General features: G+C 40.4%; 3 protein-coding genes and 1 long non-coding RNA gene across 7 annotated transcripts; 2 read left to right on the top strand and 2 right to left on the bottom strand.

Annotated features, from left to right (window-relative positions):
• Positions 1 to 225: 225 nt before the first annotated feature.
• Positions 226 to 2,206, top strand: LOC6529466 (golgin subfamily A member 3). The gene is made up of 4 exons (XM_002090432.4): positions 226 to 525; positions 587 to 1,133; positions 1,192 to 1,658; positions 1,718 to 2,206. The coding sequence occupies exons 1-4, from the start codon at positions 365 to 367 to the stop codon at positions 2,055 to 2,057; spliced, it is 1,515 nt and encodes a 504-aa protein (XP_002090468.1). The 5' UTR covers positions 226 to 364; the 3' UTR covers positions 2,058 to 2,206.
• Positions 2,114 to 3,055, bottom strand: LOC6529465. Its single transcript, XM_002090431.2, has 4 exons — positions 2,872 to 3,055; positions 2,663 to 2,821; positions 2,441 to 2,605; positions 2,114 to 2,385 (listed from the first exon to the last, which is right to left on the bottom strand). The coding sequence occupies exons 1-4, from the start codon at positions 2,932 to 2,934 to the stop codon at positions 2,230 to 2,232; spliced, it is 543 nt and encodes a 180-aa protein (XP_002090467.1). The 5' UTR covers positions 2,935 to 3,055; the 3' UTR covers positions 2,114 to 2,229.
• A 95-nt stretch (positions 3,056 to 3,150) lies between these two features.
• Positions 3,151 to 16,176, bottom strand: LOC6529464 (embryonic polarity protein dorsal). Of its 4 annotated transcripts, XM_002090430.4 has the most exons (9): positions 16,107 to 16,176; positions 8,894 to 9,250; positions 8,633 to 8,811; positions 8,174 to 8,568; positions 8,033 to 8,111; positions 5,461 to 5,568; positions 4,473 to 4,535; positions 3,767 to 4,332; positions 3,151 to 3,658 (listed from the first exon to the last, which is right to left on the bottom strand). In XM_002090430.4, the coding sequence occupies exons 2-9, from the start codon at positions 9,229 to 9,231 to the stop codon at positions 3,368 to 3,370; spliced, it is 2,019 nt and encodes a 672-aa protein (XP_002090466.1). In that variant the 5' UTR covers positions 9,232 to 9,250; positions 16,107 to 16,176; the 3' UTR covers positions 3,151 to 3,367. The 4 variants fall into 4 exon arrangements, with proteins under 4 accessions (XP_002090466.1, XP_015052361.1, XP_015052363.1 ...); XM_015196875.2 differs by lacking the exons at positions 3,151 to 3,658; positions 3,767 to 4,332; positions 4,473 to 4,535 and having other exon boundaries at positions 5,460 to 8,111; XM_015196877.2 differs by lacking the exons at positions 3,151 to 3,658; positions 3,767 to 4,332; positions 4,473 to 4,535; positions 16,107 to 16,176 and adding an exon at positions 14,573 to 14,788 and having other exon boundaries at positions 5,460 to 8,111.
• LOC120321192 lies at positions 14,836 to 15,330 on the top strand. The gene is made up of 2 exons (XR_005560782.1): positions 14,836 to 15,170; positions 15,229 to 15,330. It is a non-coding gene; the product is annotated as an uncharacterized LOC120321192 (long non-coding RNA).
• Positions 16,177 to 18,520: the final 2,344 nt, after the last annotated feature.

The following is an 18,520-nucleotide window of genomic DNA, read 5'->3' as shown; positions in this document are numbered from 1 at the left end:
TGCTTACAATTTATTTTTCCTAATGTAATAAGAATATATAGTTCAATTTTTTTCCTCGTGTATCGACTAAGTAGTATCTTACAAAATTGCGTAATTCGTAGTGAAAATAAAGAAATTTGTTATTTTGACATTATATTATTTTAAGCAGTCCCGTAAAACTTTTGTTCAAGGCGAAGTCTATGAAAACAAATATTTTAACTAGCAACTTTAAGTAGGCACCTCCCTTGACTTCATTGGATGCTTCGTGTGCTTCTATAGCTTAAATTCAGTTTTATTATAGATTTCTGTTCGTCTTGAGCAATAAACAAAAGTTCTTGTCAGCTTCATTGTTTCCTAACAAGTTTGAAAATTATTTTTATTCAGTATGTTGCCGAAAAGTCCACGAATTCGCCAAGGCAAACAGACTGGTTTGACCAGAATCCCTCAGAAGGGGTCGCCCAGAACCGTTTACTCCAAATCTCTTTTTTCTGGACAGGCAAAAAAGCGGCCCATTTTGGGACAGCGGAACTTGAAAAAGGAGAATGCGTAAGTTAACAAATTTATGATTTACGCCTTTTTGCGTTTTCATTGTGTAGGCGCCTTTCAGCTTACCAGACAAAAACAAGCAACAGTTGCAAGAAATAACCGATGCGGTGCTACTGACACCCTCTTCCTCGGACAACTCCTTAACCACCACAGTGTCCAGTTTTGGCCAATCCAACTATTCGGAGATGCCAAAGGCCAGTCTGCTCCGAGAGCCCACCTCCTTGATCCCCTACTTGACACTCAAGCGTCAACAGACCTCGACCTTGATCAATTTTCGGGTGCGCAAATCGCTTTCCCAAATGGATTTCAAAGAGGCGCGTCGCACGGGAAACTATCAGTTGGTGGCCCATGTGGGATCGCCCAGGAAATCTGTTCAGCAGAAGTCGCAGGAAGTGGATGGTAACTCGGGGTTGGAGGCCAAGATGGCCAGATTGGTGCTGCAGGACAATGCCCTAATTGAGGGACAGATGAGCTTTGTGGTTGGTCCAGATCAGGATGCCCGAGTGGCCAGCTTGAGAATCTTTAACACCATTATGCTGCACGCTTGGCGCAGGAGGCGAGAGGAGGTCCGTCAGCTTACCGATCAGGTGGAGGACTACAAAAAAAGTGTATGATAATTAAAGTTTCCTATTTGTAAATCCTTATACTAAACCCGTGATCCTTCAGTTCGTTAAAAATCGCAATCAATTGCACGTCTACAATTCCCTCTTTTCCGTGGAGAAACGTCGCAACGAAACCTTAAATGATCAGCTAAGGCAGTCCTATCGTGAAAATGCTCAAACGAAACTCTCATACGAAGAACTTAGTGTAGTGCTAGTGCAAATCAGAACCGAAAAGGAGAAGCTTGCCGAAGAGCTGGCAACCAAGGACCTAGATATTGCGAATCTCCAGGAAATGCAGCAGCACCTAAAAAGCGAACTCTTCCAGGTGCATTGCCAACAGCGGGAGGATCTTGAGCAGTTGACCCGCTTGCAACGCGAGTACCAGGCGAGCCAATCCGCTCAGGATGAACTGGTCCGCCAATTGGATCTGCTCCGAATTGATTTGACCATTAAGCGTGACTTTATTGACCAGTTACGCGAAAACGTGGCCACTCTGCAGGATCTCAAGCGGGGATCTGAGGAGCAGTTCAGGTGAGGAAACCATACATCCGAATGGCACTCCATAATGACCTAACAATCGAATCCATTAGCAAACTGCTTGAACAAACGTTAAAACTTGAGCAAGCAATTAAGGAGAAGGAGGAGGAACTGGTCACCCTCCAGAATTGCTTGGCTGCCACTTTGGGGCAAAGGATTCGTCAATGCTTCGCCCAAAGTCAGGCCTATCAGCATGCCACCTATCGCATGCTGCACTTCGTAGCCCACTATATGCTACCAGGTACACCGCCACCTGGACCTTCGCTTCCAGGGGCGGTAAGCAGGCTAAAGGGTTTCTTCTTACGGGGGTCGCAACATGAGTTGGACGATGTAGATGGTTTTAAAGATCTGGAGGAGGTCGATAAAGGTCAAGAGCAAGATAAATTCACCTAAAAGTTTCTTTTATTCTGTTGTAGTTAGTATTATTTGTTTTGGATTTTCCTATTTTCTTTATGATTGAAATAATTGTTGACTTTATTGTTCAAAATACGAAATAACTAACAATTAATCTATATGGCGCACAGCCCTAATTAAAACCAAAATTTAAAGCATTTATTTTATTACATTACGCAAACGATAAGTGAACCCTAACAGTGGCTCGATTTGTGCCATTTGAAATCCAGTTGCTATTGAACACATAATCGCCTTCCGGCAACGGAACATATTTGGTGAACTGTTGGTGTATAAAGTGGGTGGGCAGCTTATCCACAAGAAGATCATGCTGAAAAATATCTCAGAAATGGTACATGATCGACATTAGATATGAATAAGCTTACATTGTAGGGACAGGAATGGTTGATGTTTGAGTAGGGCTTAAACAAGGAAAAGAGAAATGAAATAATGGTATTTCCGGTATCTGCTACCATCTTACAACCGTCAAAAGTTATATTTTGGTTAATGGGTGTTAGGCCATTTGATCGCTTGCGTAATGCCAGATTCACCTAAAACAAATACTAGTTTATTAAAATACTGAAGATAATATAATGTTTATCTCGCACCGTAAATTGATGTATTGGTATCTTGTGGAGCCGGACCTTGAGTGATAAGTATTTGTAAGTGCGATTCGCAGCTTTCAGAAAGCAATATTCAAAATCACAGAATTCTTCGTCCGCAGAAGTACATTTTATATTGGTAAATTCGATACGGCGACTTTCCAGCTAAAAAGCAATGCTATTAGGGAAGCATTTGCAATATGAATTGTACTTACCAAATGCATTTTGTAAAACATCAAAAATATCACACCTGCTACCGCAGTATACTGTAAGGTCATCTTAGCTTATGATTCCGATTTGACAACAGCGTTCATACGAGTTTTACATAGAACTGAATCAGTCTACATTGCTTAAAGCCATTAACTACTCATTATTTCAAGGGCTAATTAAAATTCAATTATATGCATGGCATCATTACTAGCAGATAAATATTTATAACAGTATTGTTTTTGCCAACCAAAAAAAAATTGATTTCCAACAAGATCTATTATATGTTTTACTTTCTGCTAAAACGATTAATTTATTCACATTTAAAAAACCTTACTTCCTACAAAAACACATTACATTTCGCCTTAAGACTAGTTATTACAGCACTAAACAATCATTTAGACGACGACCAGGTCGGTTAGGTTTAATTTTACTATCATATCATCATCCTACTGCCTTCCCCGTTTTTGCTCTGTTTGCATTGGATTCGTTTTTAAGAAGGTATTACGTGGATATGGAAAGGTTTGATATCTGCAGATCTTCCGAGTTGAGGCGCAGCATCTGCTGATCCTCTGAGTTTATGTGGACCAATTGCCCGCTATCGAAGCTGAGCAGATTGCTGAGCGTTGGCCCATTATTATCCGCTTGGTTGCCAGCAGTATTATTATTGTTATTAAGGTTGGCATTGCCGTTGTTGGGATTGTTGTTGCTGGGCGCATTGTTGTCGTACTGCTGTTGTTGCTGTTGCTGCTGCTGCTGAAGCTGCTGCTGCTGATGGAGCGTGTGCTGATTGTGCTGTAAGATGACAGGTTTGAGGTTTAGAAATAGCCTTTTCCGCAAGAAATTCAATAGATGCATATTTAATTTCTAAGTATTTCAAAGTAGATATCTTGCTTAACCCACCAGATGATTAGTAGTCAGGTTCCAGTGCAGATTGTTGCCGTTGCTAGGACCTCCGCCTGATGTCAGCAGGTTGTGCATGGTGAAGGGATTGTTGAGATTGCTGAGATTATTGCTGTTGCCATTGGGAGGTGCTGCTCCTGTCGCACTTGCTGCCGCTGCTGCAACAGCTGTCGCCGAGAATTTACTTTCCCAACTGTTTCCTCCGGGATTGCCAAAGGGATTGGCATGAAATTGCAAGGACTGTTGATGTTGTTGTTGCTGCTGTTGGTGTTGGTGCTGATGCTGCTGCTGCTGGGCAAGGACCTGTTGGGCAAACGGATTGTAGTTGCTCCCCAGATCAGTTGCTCCGTATTGCTGTTGTTGTTGTTGCTGCTGCTGTTGCTGCTGTGGGTGGTTGGGCGACATCAGTTGCTGCTGGCCATTGGTGGGCGTCCCCGCGGAGGCTATGTTGTAGGGCGAGGGCGTACTGTTGTGGTTGTAGTTGCTCGATGGCGACAGCGGCTGGGGCGAGGGGGTGAGCTCAGGAGGCGCTCGATAGGTAAGCCCAAAGGGCTGTGGCGAGGTATCTGCAAGACGAAGCAAGCCGCATTTAATGTACTTGTACATAAAACAGACGAATCAAGGTAATCGAGGTACAAGTTGGGAATATAATGTGTTTTGACGTTTGAACTACGGTTTTTTAGTTGCACTATTGCACTCAACTCACCTCTTGGTTCCGTTTTAATGGGCGGTATGTTTTGTGTATTCCAGCAATTCATGTTAGTTTGTCCTACAATAAAACAAGCATTCAAAGTTAGCAAATAGCAAATCAAAAATAAAGTTCAAATCGGACAGGACAAGTAAAGCAAACAATAAACAGTGCATGCAAACAGATAAAAGACAAAAACAGGAGGCAATCTTAAAAACCAAGTAGTCATCAGAATCGTTAGTGCGGCATAAAAAATCAAAAACTCTGCCAGTCATGCATATAAATTTTTTAAATAAAACAGAGAAGCCAAAAACCGTAATAAACTGTTTCGAAGTTTGATAAAAACTTACTCAGAACTGTAAACACTTCATCGAAGTAAGTAATTCTAGAGCAAAACTTACATCAACCAGTTCCTTTTTAATACAAAAAAAAACCTTTTTTTTTTTTATTTATAAATTTTGTTTTTTTTTCTGTTTTATTAAGCTACAATATTTTATACAAAATATTTTTACCAAATTTGTAATTTTCCGTATATAAAAATATCAAATATTCTTCGCATGTATAAGGAGTAGAAAAGCGACAAAAATTTCATATTGATTTTGAATCAATTTCTCTTTCTTCACTATAATTTCGACTATTCGTGTAAATCAATATATAAATATAGCGGGGACATTCTTCCCTTTACGTAGATTTCGTGGTGTTTTGGGTGAGTGGATTTGTGCATTGATTGAGTGCTTTCTAATAGCTTCTAAGAGTCTATTCAAGTAATACGTCATCTGAGGCGATGATTTGTTAAGTAGTCTTTGGTATACCAAAAAAACATCAAATATATGATGATTTGACTAGGTAGGATTCAGTTAGATGACAAGCATCTCAAAACAAAGTATATACCCAAGTGGATCCGAATGGAACGCATGGGAAAAAGTCTACTCAAAGTAGAGACAGACACAATAGAGGATAGAGAAGACCGACACCAGTTTAGGAAAAATCTCAACAGTCAACTTACTGGCATCCTGGTGGTCATTCTGCAACTGCTGTTTCTGCTGCTGCTGGAGCAGCAGGTGCATGGGATCACCGCCAGTCTTCTGACGTTTCCGCCTCAAGTGCGCTGGATCTATAAGACAAAATATACACACCGTGTTGTAGGTACATGTGATCGAGTTTTCAGTTTCAATTTAAACAAAATATTCGATTCCATTGGAAAATCTTACACTACTCTGAAAATTGAGTGATTTCGCTTAAATACAATAGTTAGGTTGGCCCCTTTTAAATGGGCCACCTGGACAACAAACAAATTATTGGGTTTGACCCATTTCTCTGGGGTCTTTTGCCTGGTATCACTTACAAATTATTTTAGGATACTTTTAGCACAATTTTCAATTATACAACAAATACAAATTCATAAAGGTTCTGAAGACATTACGCTCCAGCCGGCCTTACAACAAGTGGACAATTTGTGGTGCCAGAGTTTATGGAAATACAATATTCCGAGAAATACAATACAATTTCCATTGACTTGAAGCCGACGTGCTTCGTTACTGAGTTTCGTTAGAGGATTTTCCTCGGTTCGTTTGCCTATAAAGAATATAAACAATCAAATCAACAAATCTAGATGCCATTTGCAGCAGTCAATCGCTTGGCCACCTCATCCGGCGTTAGGATCTCGCCAGCATCCACAGGAGCATAGTAGGCGGAGGTCTCATCAAATTCACTGGCCGCCGCAAGTGGCGGAATACTCGTGTACAGGGCAAAGTGCTCGGCCTCGGTTAGGTCGATATTGGGGTCCAGTTGGACATTGAAGTGACCTTCGATGGAGCTGACCAAGTTGTGCAGACTTTGTCGATCCGCAATGGCAACAAGTTCCATTCCGCCCTCGCTAATTGGTATGTCCGCCAGCTGTAGGGCAGAGGCAGTGCGTCTATCCAATCCTGCTCCCACCGAAACGGTGCTAGATTGGGAGTAGCCCTCTGTTCGCTGCTGCTGAGGCAAACTATTGGCACTGTCACCTTTCAGTGGTATGTGCACCACATCAGCATTTAGGTATGTAGGTCTCTTTCCGGAAACACTGCTCACACTTCTGCCCACGGGCTTGACCAGTTTTGATCCTGGTTTCTTGGCCTTGACAGGACTTGATTTTGCAGGCGCTGGACTCGAGATGAACGGAGCTGCTGACTTGGAGGAGCGCAGAGATGCCCTCATCGGGTCCTGCATGTTAAAATGACCTATACTCGGCTCCCTGCTATTTACTTTGGAATCGATGTTCTCCTGCCCCTGGACCAGATCTGGTCTGCTCTTGCGTCGCGAAAAAAGTTTCGAAAAGAATCCCGGTTTCTTCTGCCTGGGTAGAGTATGAAAGTTCGGGTTCTTTGGAGCGGGAGGGAGTCTTTTGTTTAGCGGAGACTCTCCTGCAGATGGCCTGGCCTGAACCGTATTAGCCTCGATTGAACGATTCTCGGCATTGCTGTCCTGCTTTCGAATTCTTTTCGGTGGCAATGGCGGCAATTTCTCCTCTTCTGGTGGAAATGGAACTGTTAGAATTGCCGGCGGAACTGGAGGAACTGGTCGCAATGGAGTCTCCGGCTTACGGGCCTGTGAGTTCACCTCAACGGGATCGTAATGCTGATGGGCATCTTCGGGAGCGCATTGCGACATGGGGGGAGTTGGAGGCATTATGTCTTCCATGGGTATAAGAACGGGATTCTTAAAGGCAATCTGCAAGCTTGTGTAGGTGGCAGCGTCATCGAAGCTGTCCTCCACCTGCAGCGGAGCACGACCCTCAAAACCAGCCAACTCATTTTGTATGGTATTCTTGTACGTATCCCTCTGCACTTTGAAGTCCGTATATATTTCATCCAGTTCAGCCACGGTCTCAAGGAGTTCGTCAAGGGTCTTATCTGTCTTAGATATTTCAAGGGCGGAGTCCAAAACATCTGCCTCAGCAGTGGGACTGGGCTCATGGACTTGCTGTTCAATCTCGCTGGACTTCATCCACTCGGTGATCTTATCGTTGCCCGTCAAAGGACGTGGCTCCAAATGCTGACCCAAATCCAGTTTCTCCAGTTCCCGTACCTTCTCATCGATTATCGTGTCAATCTCTTTTTCCTGCTCGGATCGCAGGCGATGGGCCTCGGCTTCTGCCTGAACATCCGCCGCCTCCATGTCCTCGGTAATATGATCAGAGGCGTGATCGGGCAAATTATCTAAAGCCTGATCGAAAGATTGCTGCTCTGGTAGTTCCTGATCCTGCTGCATCGGTTCCTCCAGCTGAAAAGTTTGCTCCTGTTGTTGTTGCTGTAAATATTGTTCCTGCTGACATGATTGCTCTTGTGCGTATTGCTCCTGCTGCACTGACGGCTCTTGGACAAGAGGTGGCTCCGATTGCTGAGATACCTCTTGATTAAAGTCCATTTCCAAAGGTATCTCACGTTGGACCTCTAATTTCGGTGTATCCAAATCAATAACCTCAATCGTTGGTGCCTGCACTTCCCGTCTGGCGTCCAACCTGAGGATCTGCTGAAAGAGATCTTCGTCCGGCTTCCGCTTAAGGTGCCGATGAAGATTCCAGAATGTATGTTTACCTGAGTCCATCGGCACGTACTCGAAGGGCAGTGCCTCGCTGGTAACTCCATCCGAGGGACGTCGCAGTTGGATAAAGACCTAATGAATCATATTTTATTTTAAGTGCTGCTCTGAACCGTACTTGATTATCATTTCCTCACCTTGGCGGGCTCTGTGATCTCCAGGGTATGATAGCGCGGCGTCTTAAAGGTAATGGCAGTCTGCTTGTGGACATCGGTGTGCTGAAAGTCACCAAAGGCCTCCCAAACACTCTGGCCATTCTTCTCCTCAAAGAATCTCACGGCAATGTCCTCCTTGGCCACCTTCTCGCAGAGCAGGATGATCTGGGTATTGCCAAGGACAGTGGCCGAGCAGCTGCATAACCGGCATATGACAAGGTCGGACATGGCCTTCTTATCGAAGATAGGCTCGGAAACCACCGGCGGTAAAGGCGAGGTGAATCGACCCTTCTGCTCACTCTCCATGAATACTTGAAAGCACAATCGCACCGAATTCAGATCAATGCTCGAGGGCTGGAAACGATGCGAAAAGCCAGCTGAAGGTAGCAAATGGGAATTGTGAGCCTTAAAGACCAATCATTTTTGCTTAACAAGACTTACTCTTAAACGGATCCACACGGATCTCCTCGCGCGCCTTCAGCGCCGCCTCAATGTCCTTCTTTTTGACACACTGGATACCCAAATTGCTAAACACTGCTCGCATTGTCTCACTATTAATCTCTAGTGTGCAGACGCCCTTCTTGCAGCCCTCCTTGCCAACTAAATTGTGGGGATGGGGACTGAAATGAAAGGTATTTTTAATACCATACATTGAAGTGTTCTAGTGTACTCTGTTTTAGGCTTTTTATGTATCCAACTCACCGATATGGCGTGTCCTTGGTGACACAGGAGACGACAACCACGGCGCGTCCCTTGTAACCCACAATCTCGATTGTCGGATAGGTCTTGTTCTCCGGCGTAGAGTTCACGCCCGGAATGGATCCCGCCGAGCGTCCCTCGCATTCGTAGCGGAACCGCAGAGCCTTTCCCGCCGGTTGCTCAGTGATCTTTACGTAGGGTTTCTTCCGCACATTTTTCGTGGACTGTGACAGTTGCTGCTGCTGCTGCTGGGCGGGCAGTCCGTTGTAGTTGAGGCTCTGTTGGCCGTCAGCCGCTGGAAGCTGCCCAGGAGCGGCTCCGTTGTTCTGATTGGGAAACATTACGTGTCCAAAATATTAACTGAAATTAAAAAAAAGGAACATACGTTATGAAGAGCTTCGAAATATTTATTTATAAATATTTATACACATTTTTGTATACTCCTCACTACTCACTATAAGAGTGAAAGGGTATACTAGATTGTAAAGTGTAGGATGTAGATCTTGATTAGGATCACTTGCCAAATTAAACTAGCCATGTCCGTCCGAATGAACGTCAAGATATTGGGATGCCAATTTCCATCGATATTTCACTTTAACTAGCTAAGTAACGGGTATCTGGTTGTCAATGAATTCGACTACAGTTTTCTCTCTAGTTATGCCCATTACTCGTAGGCTATACTAGATTTTTTAAAAAGTACGTAACAGACAGAAGGAAGCGGTTCCGACCAAATAAAGTATATATATTCTTGACCAGGATCAATAGCCGAGTCGATCTGGCCACGAACGTCGTAATGGGTATCAGATAGACGGGGAATTTGACTAAGACGTTCTCTCTTGTTTTTAGATAAGAAATATAACTTTAATCCCTATAGACTTTCTTAATTTTTACAATACGAGAAAAGCTTGGATAGAAACATGTGTCTATTCCATTCCAATATCTCACACACTACACATTTCTTATAGGATCAACCAATTGTTCATTTGCATTTATTGCGATGAAATTTTGTTAATATTTGTTTTTCGTAATGCATATTGCTTTTGTGTCGCTATAATGCTCTAGAATAGTATCATTCGTTACATTTTCCGTTCATCTGATTTCATGTTACGGCCAATGGCAAACGAGACACAATTCCTTGGCAAGCAAATCGAAGGCCCCCAGACACGCCAAACGATGACGACGCTGATCGAAAATAAAGCCTCGAAGACTCGTGCAATGAACTGCTATATAAGAAAGATTCTCCTGACCACTAGCTATGACTAACCGGACCGTAACACGTCTGGCAGAAAACGAAAAAGGTGGAAAACTCTCCCGCAGACCCAATATTTCTGCGTGGGTGGTCGAATTTGGTGCGATAGACAGCATTAATTACACTTCCTAGAGGTCATTAGGAAAATTGTATATTTTCATAATTCTCATCGGCATCTGATGCATTTGCAGTGGGTGCGTTTTTCAATATGTTTTTTTCTTTTGGCCGGGTCCGGCCCCAGTCTGGTCCGGTGTAGTCCGGCTAAAGCTCCGGACGCCTTGTTTAAAAATAACATTTTGCGCAACGCGGCCACAAAGCGACAAAAACTCTGCCTCCCATATATCAGGTGGTATATATAGGTGCCCCATGTATGTACAAACATATACATAGATTGCCTCGCAGACTGGCCTCCCCGGAGCTGGCGTTATAGTTTGTTTTATTTATCGCAAGATTGGAAAACATTTTATGTTATCAATGATGGCGGGGAGCATTGTCAACGACTCGGTTTCCGATCATCCCAATACGCAAGATCTACTAGATATACATGAATATGAAGACTAAGTGGCTATGTGACCTCAGAGTTGCTTCTCTGATCGTGTCTAGACATTGGTCTGCCGTGGGCCAAAGACGTCAATGGCTAAAAAAAACTAATGCCCATGCATTGGTCCGAACCAAACTTAGCTGGTTTGTCGGGGTAAAAACAGAGGAAGCCAGGAAACGTGTGCCAATTCTGTTGATATACGCTAATTTAAGGAAAATGATATACCTTACAGGAAAATAATATACCTTACAGGAAAACATATTTTTAAAAAATTTGAGGACCTAGGATGGTGCTAAATTGATGCCATAAAACAAATTTTGGTTTATCCTTTATAAGCCACATCGTCATAAAGACGAAAATAATAGACTCATTAAAAGTTTAATCTTTTATCTTATATGCATACAAAAGAAAAACATAGTCGTGGCAGTGAATATTTTAATAAATATCACAACGTTTTTATTGCGATTAAGCTTAATGTCCTCATATGTACATATATGTATGTGTTACTTGTAGCCTTTTAAGTAAGTGTAGTTTTTCATGGGAATTTCTATAAGACTTATGCTTTCCTTAACATTTGTTTTGAGTTATCAAAGTATATATGTATACCATACACATCTGTTTTATTTCTAGAGGCATTCGGTTTTCCGATCAAAGTTTCGCAGCTGCCAAACGCTTTTTGTGCGTCAACTAGAAATATTTTCCTTATAAACCCAGTCCAATGGGACAATGATGAAAATTAAATTAAAGACATAAAAAACCAATGGACACAGCAGAACGATAGCCTTTATAGCTTCAGATATATAATAAATCAAAAGACTTTTCCCACGTGCCGATATTTCTCCATTATTTTAAAGAAATTTGGTTTGGCTTGAAAATTAATTGGTGAGGACACAAACCAATCAGCGTGCACAATATTGGGAAAGAATTACGTCATAAAATAATTTAGGTTTCAGCGAATATGAAAAGCTAGTTGGCCAAATGCCAACAAATGTAATACATATGCAAGTCGGTTCATGTATATATTACACATACGTATTTATATGTATTTAATTTATGAGAATTGAGCGATTGATCACCTTTCAGTTATCACGGCCAAACTTTTGTGCGAAAAGTTCACCACACAGATAAAATAGAAAATTTTCGGATATTCAATAGGCTTTATTATTTATTAATTATAATGTTAAGATGTGTTTTTAATTATACGATCCGTCTTTATGTTTCTAGCTTTGGTCTTAAACTGGGCTCCTATATATTCGTATATATAGGTGTTACCGAGAGAAATGTTTTTGTAGAACCGAACACACGCGGAAACCGTCCTGACTTCTCGCCAAATGTCTGAACACTGAACAGAGAAAATCTCTTTGAGAAGAAACACAGAATTCTTTATGCACGCTTGCCTAGCAAAAGTTTTGTCGTCGAGCTTTCTGCTATTTTTATTTTCACTAATATTTTAAAAATGTATTTTCTTAACATTTTTGACTTGTGAGCACGCGTATGTACGTACATATGTACTTGTACATTTGTATCTGTCATGAATTTATTGCTTTGCTTGCAAGGAATTTTCTCTTTTGACGAGCAAGTTGTCCCAGTTTTTGGGGAACAAAATGTTGACTTCCTTTACTCGCGACGTGTAGCAAGAAAATGGATATTCAGAGTTAATGTTCGATGTCAATAAACTTTTGCTGGCAATTGCGTAAACAAGTAGAAATAATAATATTAACAAAAATTGTTACTTTATATTACAATGTTAAAATTTCATGCTTATATTTGCCGGGTGATGTATTCATGCGATCAAAATGAAAACCAACCAATATTGGATAATCATGTATTCCATCGAAAATTGCACTTATGTTTGTCGCTATTCACACTTTACAATGTGCTGACCCCAACGAAAATGAGTCACCTTTCATTGAGGGAAAAAACCGAATCGTACTAAATGCGCCTAATCTAAGCGAAAGATGCAAAGGTATCTAAAAATTAACATAAACTGCATGAACAGTGGATTGTTTGTTTTTGCAGTGAATATAAACAAATTATTCAAGTACATTTGCTGTATAGAGTAGGCATATGGTTTTAGGCTATGGGATATATTGGCATTTCCGTTTCAATATCTACGGCAAAAAAGAAAGAAAAGTCGCCACTTGTCACCGTTCAATCTGCCTTGAGCACTTGGCGCCAGTTCAGAAAGCTCTCTAATGAGTTTGTAAAACCCAATTATACGATCTATGTATGCTGGGCAGAGGATATATAAGATATTTGTACATATGCCTCTGCCAGAATGAATGGATGCATTATATTCGTACCAAGAGATTTTTGAAAACAAAATATCTCGATTTTGACTGGGCCACAATTTCCACGAAGCACAATGAGTCACAAAACAAATTTCATGCTATGTACACATACATATGTATATACTAAAATATGCCAGGAATTTGCTCGTGTGCCACCCACTGTTGGCAAAAATCATTCACTAACTACGTGACTTTCTCATTGAGGACGTATGGAATCGAACAAGAATAGGTCAGTTACCCTGAAAATTAGATCATATACATAGGTTGAGCATATCAGAATACCGGAAATTCCCATAGTTACGGTCAATTAACCAATTGAACATGTCATTCAAAGGTTAAAAAGAATAAACCTGCTAGCAATTTAAATGCAATACGAGTTGACGACCTTTTTAAGTTTTGTTTTATTCGCTGCTATGTATGTTGAGATTAGAACTATTTGCAATCATATTCCCGTCAGACAGAACCTGCAGAGCGGCGGTATTTAGTCTGTAGTGCTCAGGTGTGAACGAAAATAAAATCCGAACAAAACTCAAAGATAACCAAAAATAAGATTAGAATATAAAAATACTACTGAATGACGATAACCTGAGCCTGTATCGATAGTTTGTTTAAGTGTTGTGCAGGGGGGATATATTGGAATTTCTGATCGTTTTGCCCTTCATTTGCTCAGAACAATCAACACGATAATTTCAGCAGAAAAAGGCCTATGCTCTCAAGCCTAAGCCAATCGTTTGGCGATAACTACTTTTGGCGAAAAATAAAAAAGGCAAGTAAACAAAATAAAACGAAAACATTTCGTATCGATCATTTAACATGCTAATTTTATGCAATTTCCAATAGTTAAGACACACAGAAAAAAGTTCTTTTGGCGCCAGCACCACAAATTAAGATTAAGATCAACATCAAAGCAACAATAGCAGCCAAAAATTCCTCTGTGAAACGGGTTCCGCAAAATTAAAAAAAAACTCCAGACAGTCAAATGGTTTTTAACGATCGTTGGCGTCAAGCAATTTACAGCTTAAATAAAAATAAATAACCGATATGCTGACAAATCGGTGGAACTAGTTGCCAAAAGTTAAGTTATGCCTGAAAACAAGTAGTCCCTTATCCTTATATTCCACGCAAAAATATGTTTGTTTAATAAGCTGATAGGGGATTATTGTGCACATGTGACTTCCGGCAAAAATGCAGATATCTTATCCGTATCTCCAATTAAAACGGTCACGCTTTCTTATCGAGTGGTTTAAATAATACTTGCCCAAAATAGAATCCCTATTGATTGATGATTTGCATAGAGGGTCTTACCCAGCGCCAGATCGTATCAATCATGACTCGGATTTAGCATACGGGAAACTACAGTAGATATACGGAATATCATCTATTGACTTGGCCTTAGATCTCTGTTAGCACACAAATCTCGACTCGAGCTTTGTAAATCGCCGATGACTTGCTGGAAACGATTTCAGCAATTTTAGCGCTTTGTTTTTCTTTGGTCCCGAGACCAGTCTCTGGTATTATGAGTCAGCACCCGGTTTGCATTTATCTTGGCTGCAGTTTTCGAGATTACACCGTATTAGCTAAAAGACTCTTTTCATAATTACCTGCGAGTTAATCCATCGACCACTGAACACTCATGACAACTTCGGTTTCTATTTTCTTTTTATATGGCCAACACAAGACGAACAATAACGTCACCTTGTTCTTAAAAAATTGTACTTTCAATCGACCAGTTTGCTGCGACTAACAAAATAACATCGAACCGCAAGGGAAATTTGAAAAGTATAAATAAAAATAACAGAATGTTGCGCTCACACGACCGAAGGCGCATCGAGTCGATCTTAGAATGAAACAATTGAAAACCTCTCCGGCGTATTTGAGTGGCAGCACAAATAAATAAATACAAGGGGCAAAAGCTTTTCCACGAGCCCCACCCCCTCGGAACGCCAGCCCCTCACCGCCCACGTGCTCGTAAGAAACTTTCATTTATGGCGACGTCGAAAAGCCACTGCGACTGCGCTGCCATGTACACAGGTGTTTCGGTTGTATTATTTAAGTTTATCGTTTGCATTCATCGTAGATTATTTAATACGCAGGTGGGTAATTGCAGCCAAAAAAACTCAACAAAAACTGCGGTTACACTGCAAAGGATGTTCTATAAGTTTTTGGGAAATCTAAACATTTAATTGTCATGCAGAAATTGTGAGCAACTACAAGTTGAGCTGACATTAAACCCTAATCCTAGCCTCATTAAATAAAGTTTTTCCAGGAATTTTTTTACATACTCGTATGTATTTACATAGTCAAAAAATAACGCTTTAGTCGAGCTCCCCGACTACCAGATACCCGTTACTCAGCTAGAGGAAGTGCGAACGAGAAGTTTTCTAACTTTCTATCATCACCAAAAATGTACCCAAAATAATAAAATAAATAAATAATGTTGAAAATAATAAAATTAAAAACAATTTAACAATTTTTCAAAAGTGTGGGCGTAGCGTAAGAGTGGGCGTGGCAACATAAATTCGCTGCGTCTATGGTATATGTCTGGAATCTACATACATGCTTAATCTTAACATTCTAGCTTCTACAGTTCCTTAAATCGAGGCGTTCATACGGACAAACGGACAGACGACTATGGCCAGATCGACTCGGCTAGTGATAATGATTAAGAAAATATACACTTAATAGACTCGAAACCGCTTCCCTCTACTTGATAGATACTCTTCAACAAATCTAGTAACCCTTTTACCCTACGAGTAAGGGGAATAACAACTAAAATTGAAAAATATGTATCCAGCAATGTGACCAAGTCTTGGTTTATCAAACCTTAAATGTGTGAATAATGGTTGATAAATCACAACGTTATTGCTGTTGTCCCGAAACGATAATATCCCAATGACTCAAGAAGGTTATATTTTGTTTAACAAAAGATGAATTTCTTTGTAAAGATATTTTGCGACGTTTAAAGCAATAGTTGTGTACAAACATACACACATATGTATGTATGTGCATTACAAACTCAAATATCAAGACCCTTTTGAAGAACCCAGCCATTAGGATTTTCCACCGCACTTAATTAATCCGTGCTATCAAAGTTCAGAATCAATAAATAAAGCTAGGCTCTAGAAGGGGACTCACCTAAGTCAAGGAGTAATCTGAAAACTTGCTATATGCATTGATCACTGGGTTTGTTAAGTAAATCGGACACCTGAAATTCAACACGAACCAATTAGTACACTTTTATTTGCATTATTTGTTTAAATTGTATTCTTTTAATTGGAAACTTAGTCAGATGCAAAGCGAGCTAAATAACCCATTTATTTATAGTTGAGAAATATGGCGCTTTTTTCATGTTAATGTTAACACGCACACACACACGCACGGTTAGGAACCGGTTTATTTATTATTTTTCATATATAAAATATTTGCCTTCTCTCTCTCACTTTCTCTCTTTCTGATTCTTTTTATTTTATTCTTTTTAACTTTTGCGCGCGCACAACGCGGGTGCGATAATATCGATAATAACGACAAAAACAACGGATGGGGGAAAACAGTTCGAAAAGAAACTAATGAAAAGTTAAAAAATCGAAGACCGAAGAAAGAGAGAGTGAGCAAAGAGCGCGAGAGAGACGTGACGTCGATTTCTTCTAGGGAATTCCGGGCTTTATGCTTATGTGATCATCGACTGAATACTACTTTTGTTTTTGTTTTTCGATTTATTCGATTACTATTATTTTATAGTTTAGGGTTTTTTTGTTATCGCGCTCTCGCACCCATTTTCTTTGGTGATTCTTGCGATGTCTGTGGTTAATGTGTGGATGTGCCGTGTAATCTAATCGGTGAAACATTCAGTTTTAATCGAAATTATCAATACGTGTGCGCCCGAGTTTTTTTTTCGTTTTTTGTTCCGTTATATTTGTGGGTCTCTTTTTGTCACTCGTAATACGATAAAGCAAGTGAAACTTGCTTAGAGCTCAATTGAATTTATGCGTTTTTATGCAGCTCTTTTACTCTGATACGTTTTATTTTTATCTACTGGTATTTCAACCTGCCTTCGAACTCTAGCAGATCAAAAGAGAGCGGGAGCTTAAAGCACAGCGAAAAAAGGTAAATAAGGCACAATTGGAGGTGGAGATAAAATCCCCGCACCGCACGCACAACCAACCGATCTCGACGCCTGCGATTTAAACACTAACTGAAAAAACTGCCCTCCAACAAGAAACGGAGGAGCCAAACTTTTAATAACGTATGCGCCACTGAAAAATACCGCAAAAGTGGCAGATCGCGGAGCTTTCAACGGAGTTAAGTCGGCACCCGTCGGCCACAAGCTCTGCTCTTCGCAGACTCGACTTAAGCTCAGAAGAGAGAAAATCCGAAGAGTGCGAGATCAGCATGTGCTGAGTCACGTACGTTCGAAGTTTTCCACTTGCGACTTACAGCTTAATGATGCCTACATCTTCCACAAATCCGAGTTTCGAGGAATACGCGATGATTCCATTAAAACGAAACAATATATATAAATATATATAGATATATAAATACATATATATACACATACATATATAAATACGTACATACTTAAATACAAATGCATTTATCTGACTGAAACCGTTTTATCGGTATGCAGACCATTTGTTTCTATCTAAAGTTTTTAAAATGTGTCACCACTTCAATCTAGAACAGGTACTGTATTGAAGAAGTGCTTAGCAAATTGAATGAATCACCTTCACGGAAGTTTCTTAATGGGACCTCAAAAGAAGCAGAACACGAGGAAAGTATAAATTATACATTTTAATGCTTAATTTTAATTTCGATTAAATAGTGAATTCCGAAAACATTAAAAATAGTTTACGTAACTATTTGAAGAGTACGACAAAATCCACCAAGAAGAATACTAATAAGCTTTGCTTAAATAGGCAAAAGTTTTTTTGTTTACTAGTCGTTTTTTTCTTCAAATTAAATAAATTTACAAAAAGTTTAATTATGGTTTATTAATTATGAAAATATGAACACCTAACTGTCATAGTCGAGCTTATTTGTCTCAGTGTATTTCACTTGTGACTCATCTCCACGAGCGACCGCTTCCGAAAAGCTTTTTCAGCTTTTATGAATGAAACAGCATGGAGCACTTACTATCTGTGTGTGTGGCTGGGACCCATCCATTTTTGACCCCCCTTCCTTCCACCCATGAGGTTGGTCTGAATCAGCGTACGATTCCTGGAAAAGGATAATATCCTGCGACGGCATTTGTTGTGCCATTAATTTCCACTCTGGCAGAGTCTCAATGCCGTGACTCACTGGCTTCGTGCTCAGCATTCCGGAGCAGCTTTCACCTTCCGGGCGGAGGACCTCTGACATTCAAGATGGCCTGTTCCGTGAAATTTGATAATATTTCTGATTCACCTTCTCGGAATATGGGGTCAATACTGTTGATAATTGACGTCAAAAGTTAGATAAGGATTTGTATGCTTGTGTTTTTCCTCGTAATTAAAACAAATTATTAAAAATAAATGATGTATACAAAATGCATTTAACACATTCTGTGGAAAACG

The sequence above is a fragment of the Drosophila yakuba genome, chromosome 2R, assembly GCF_016746365.2.
Source record: "Drosophila yakuba strain Tai18E2 chromosome 2R, Prin_Dyak_Tai18E2_2.1, whole genome shotgun sequence".
In the NCBI taxonomy this organism is placed as follows: domain Eukaryota; kingdom Metazoa; phylum Arthropoda; class Insecta; order Diptera; family Drosophilidae; genus Drosophila; species Drosophila yakuba.
Note: the sequence above shows the minus strand (reverse complement) of the source record. Positions and strands in the feature narration are given on the sequence as shown.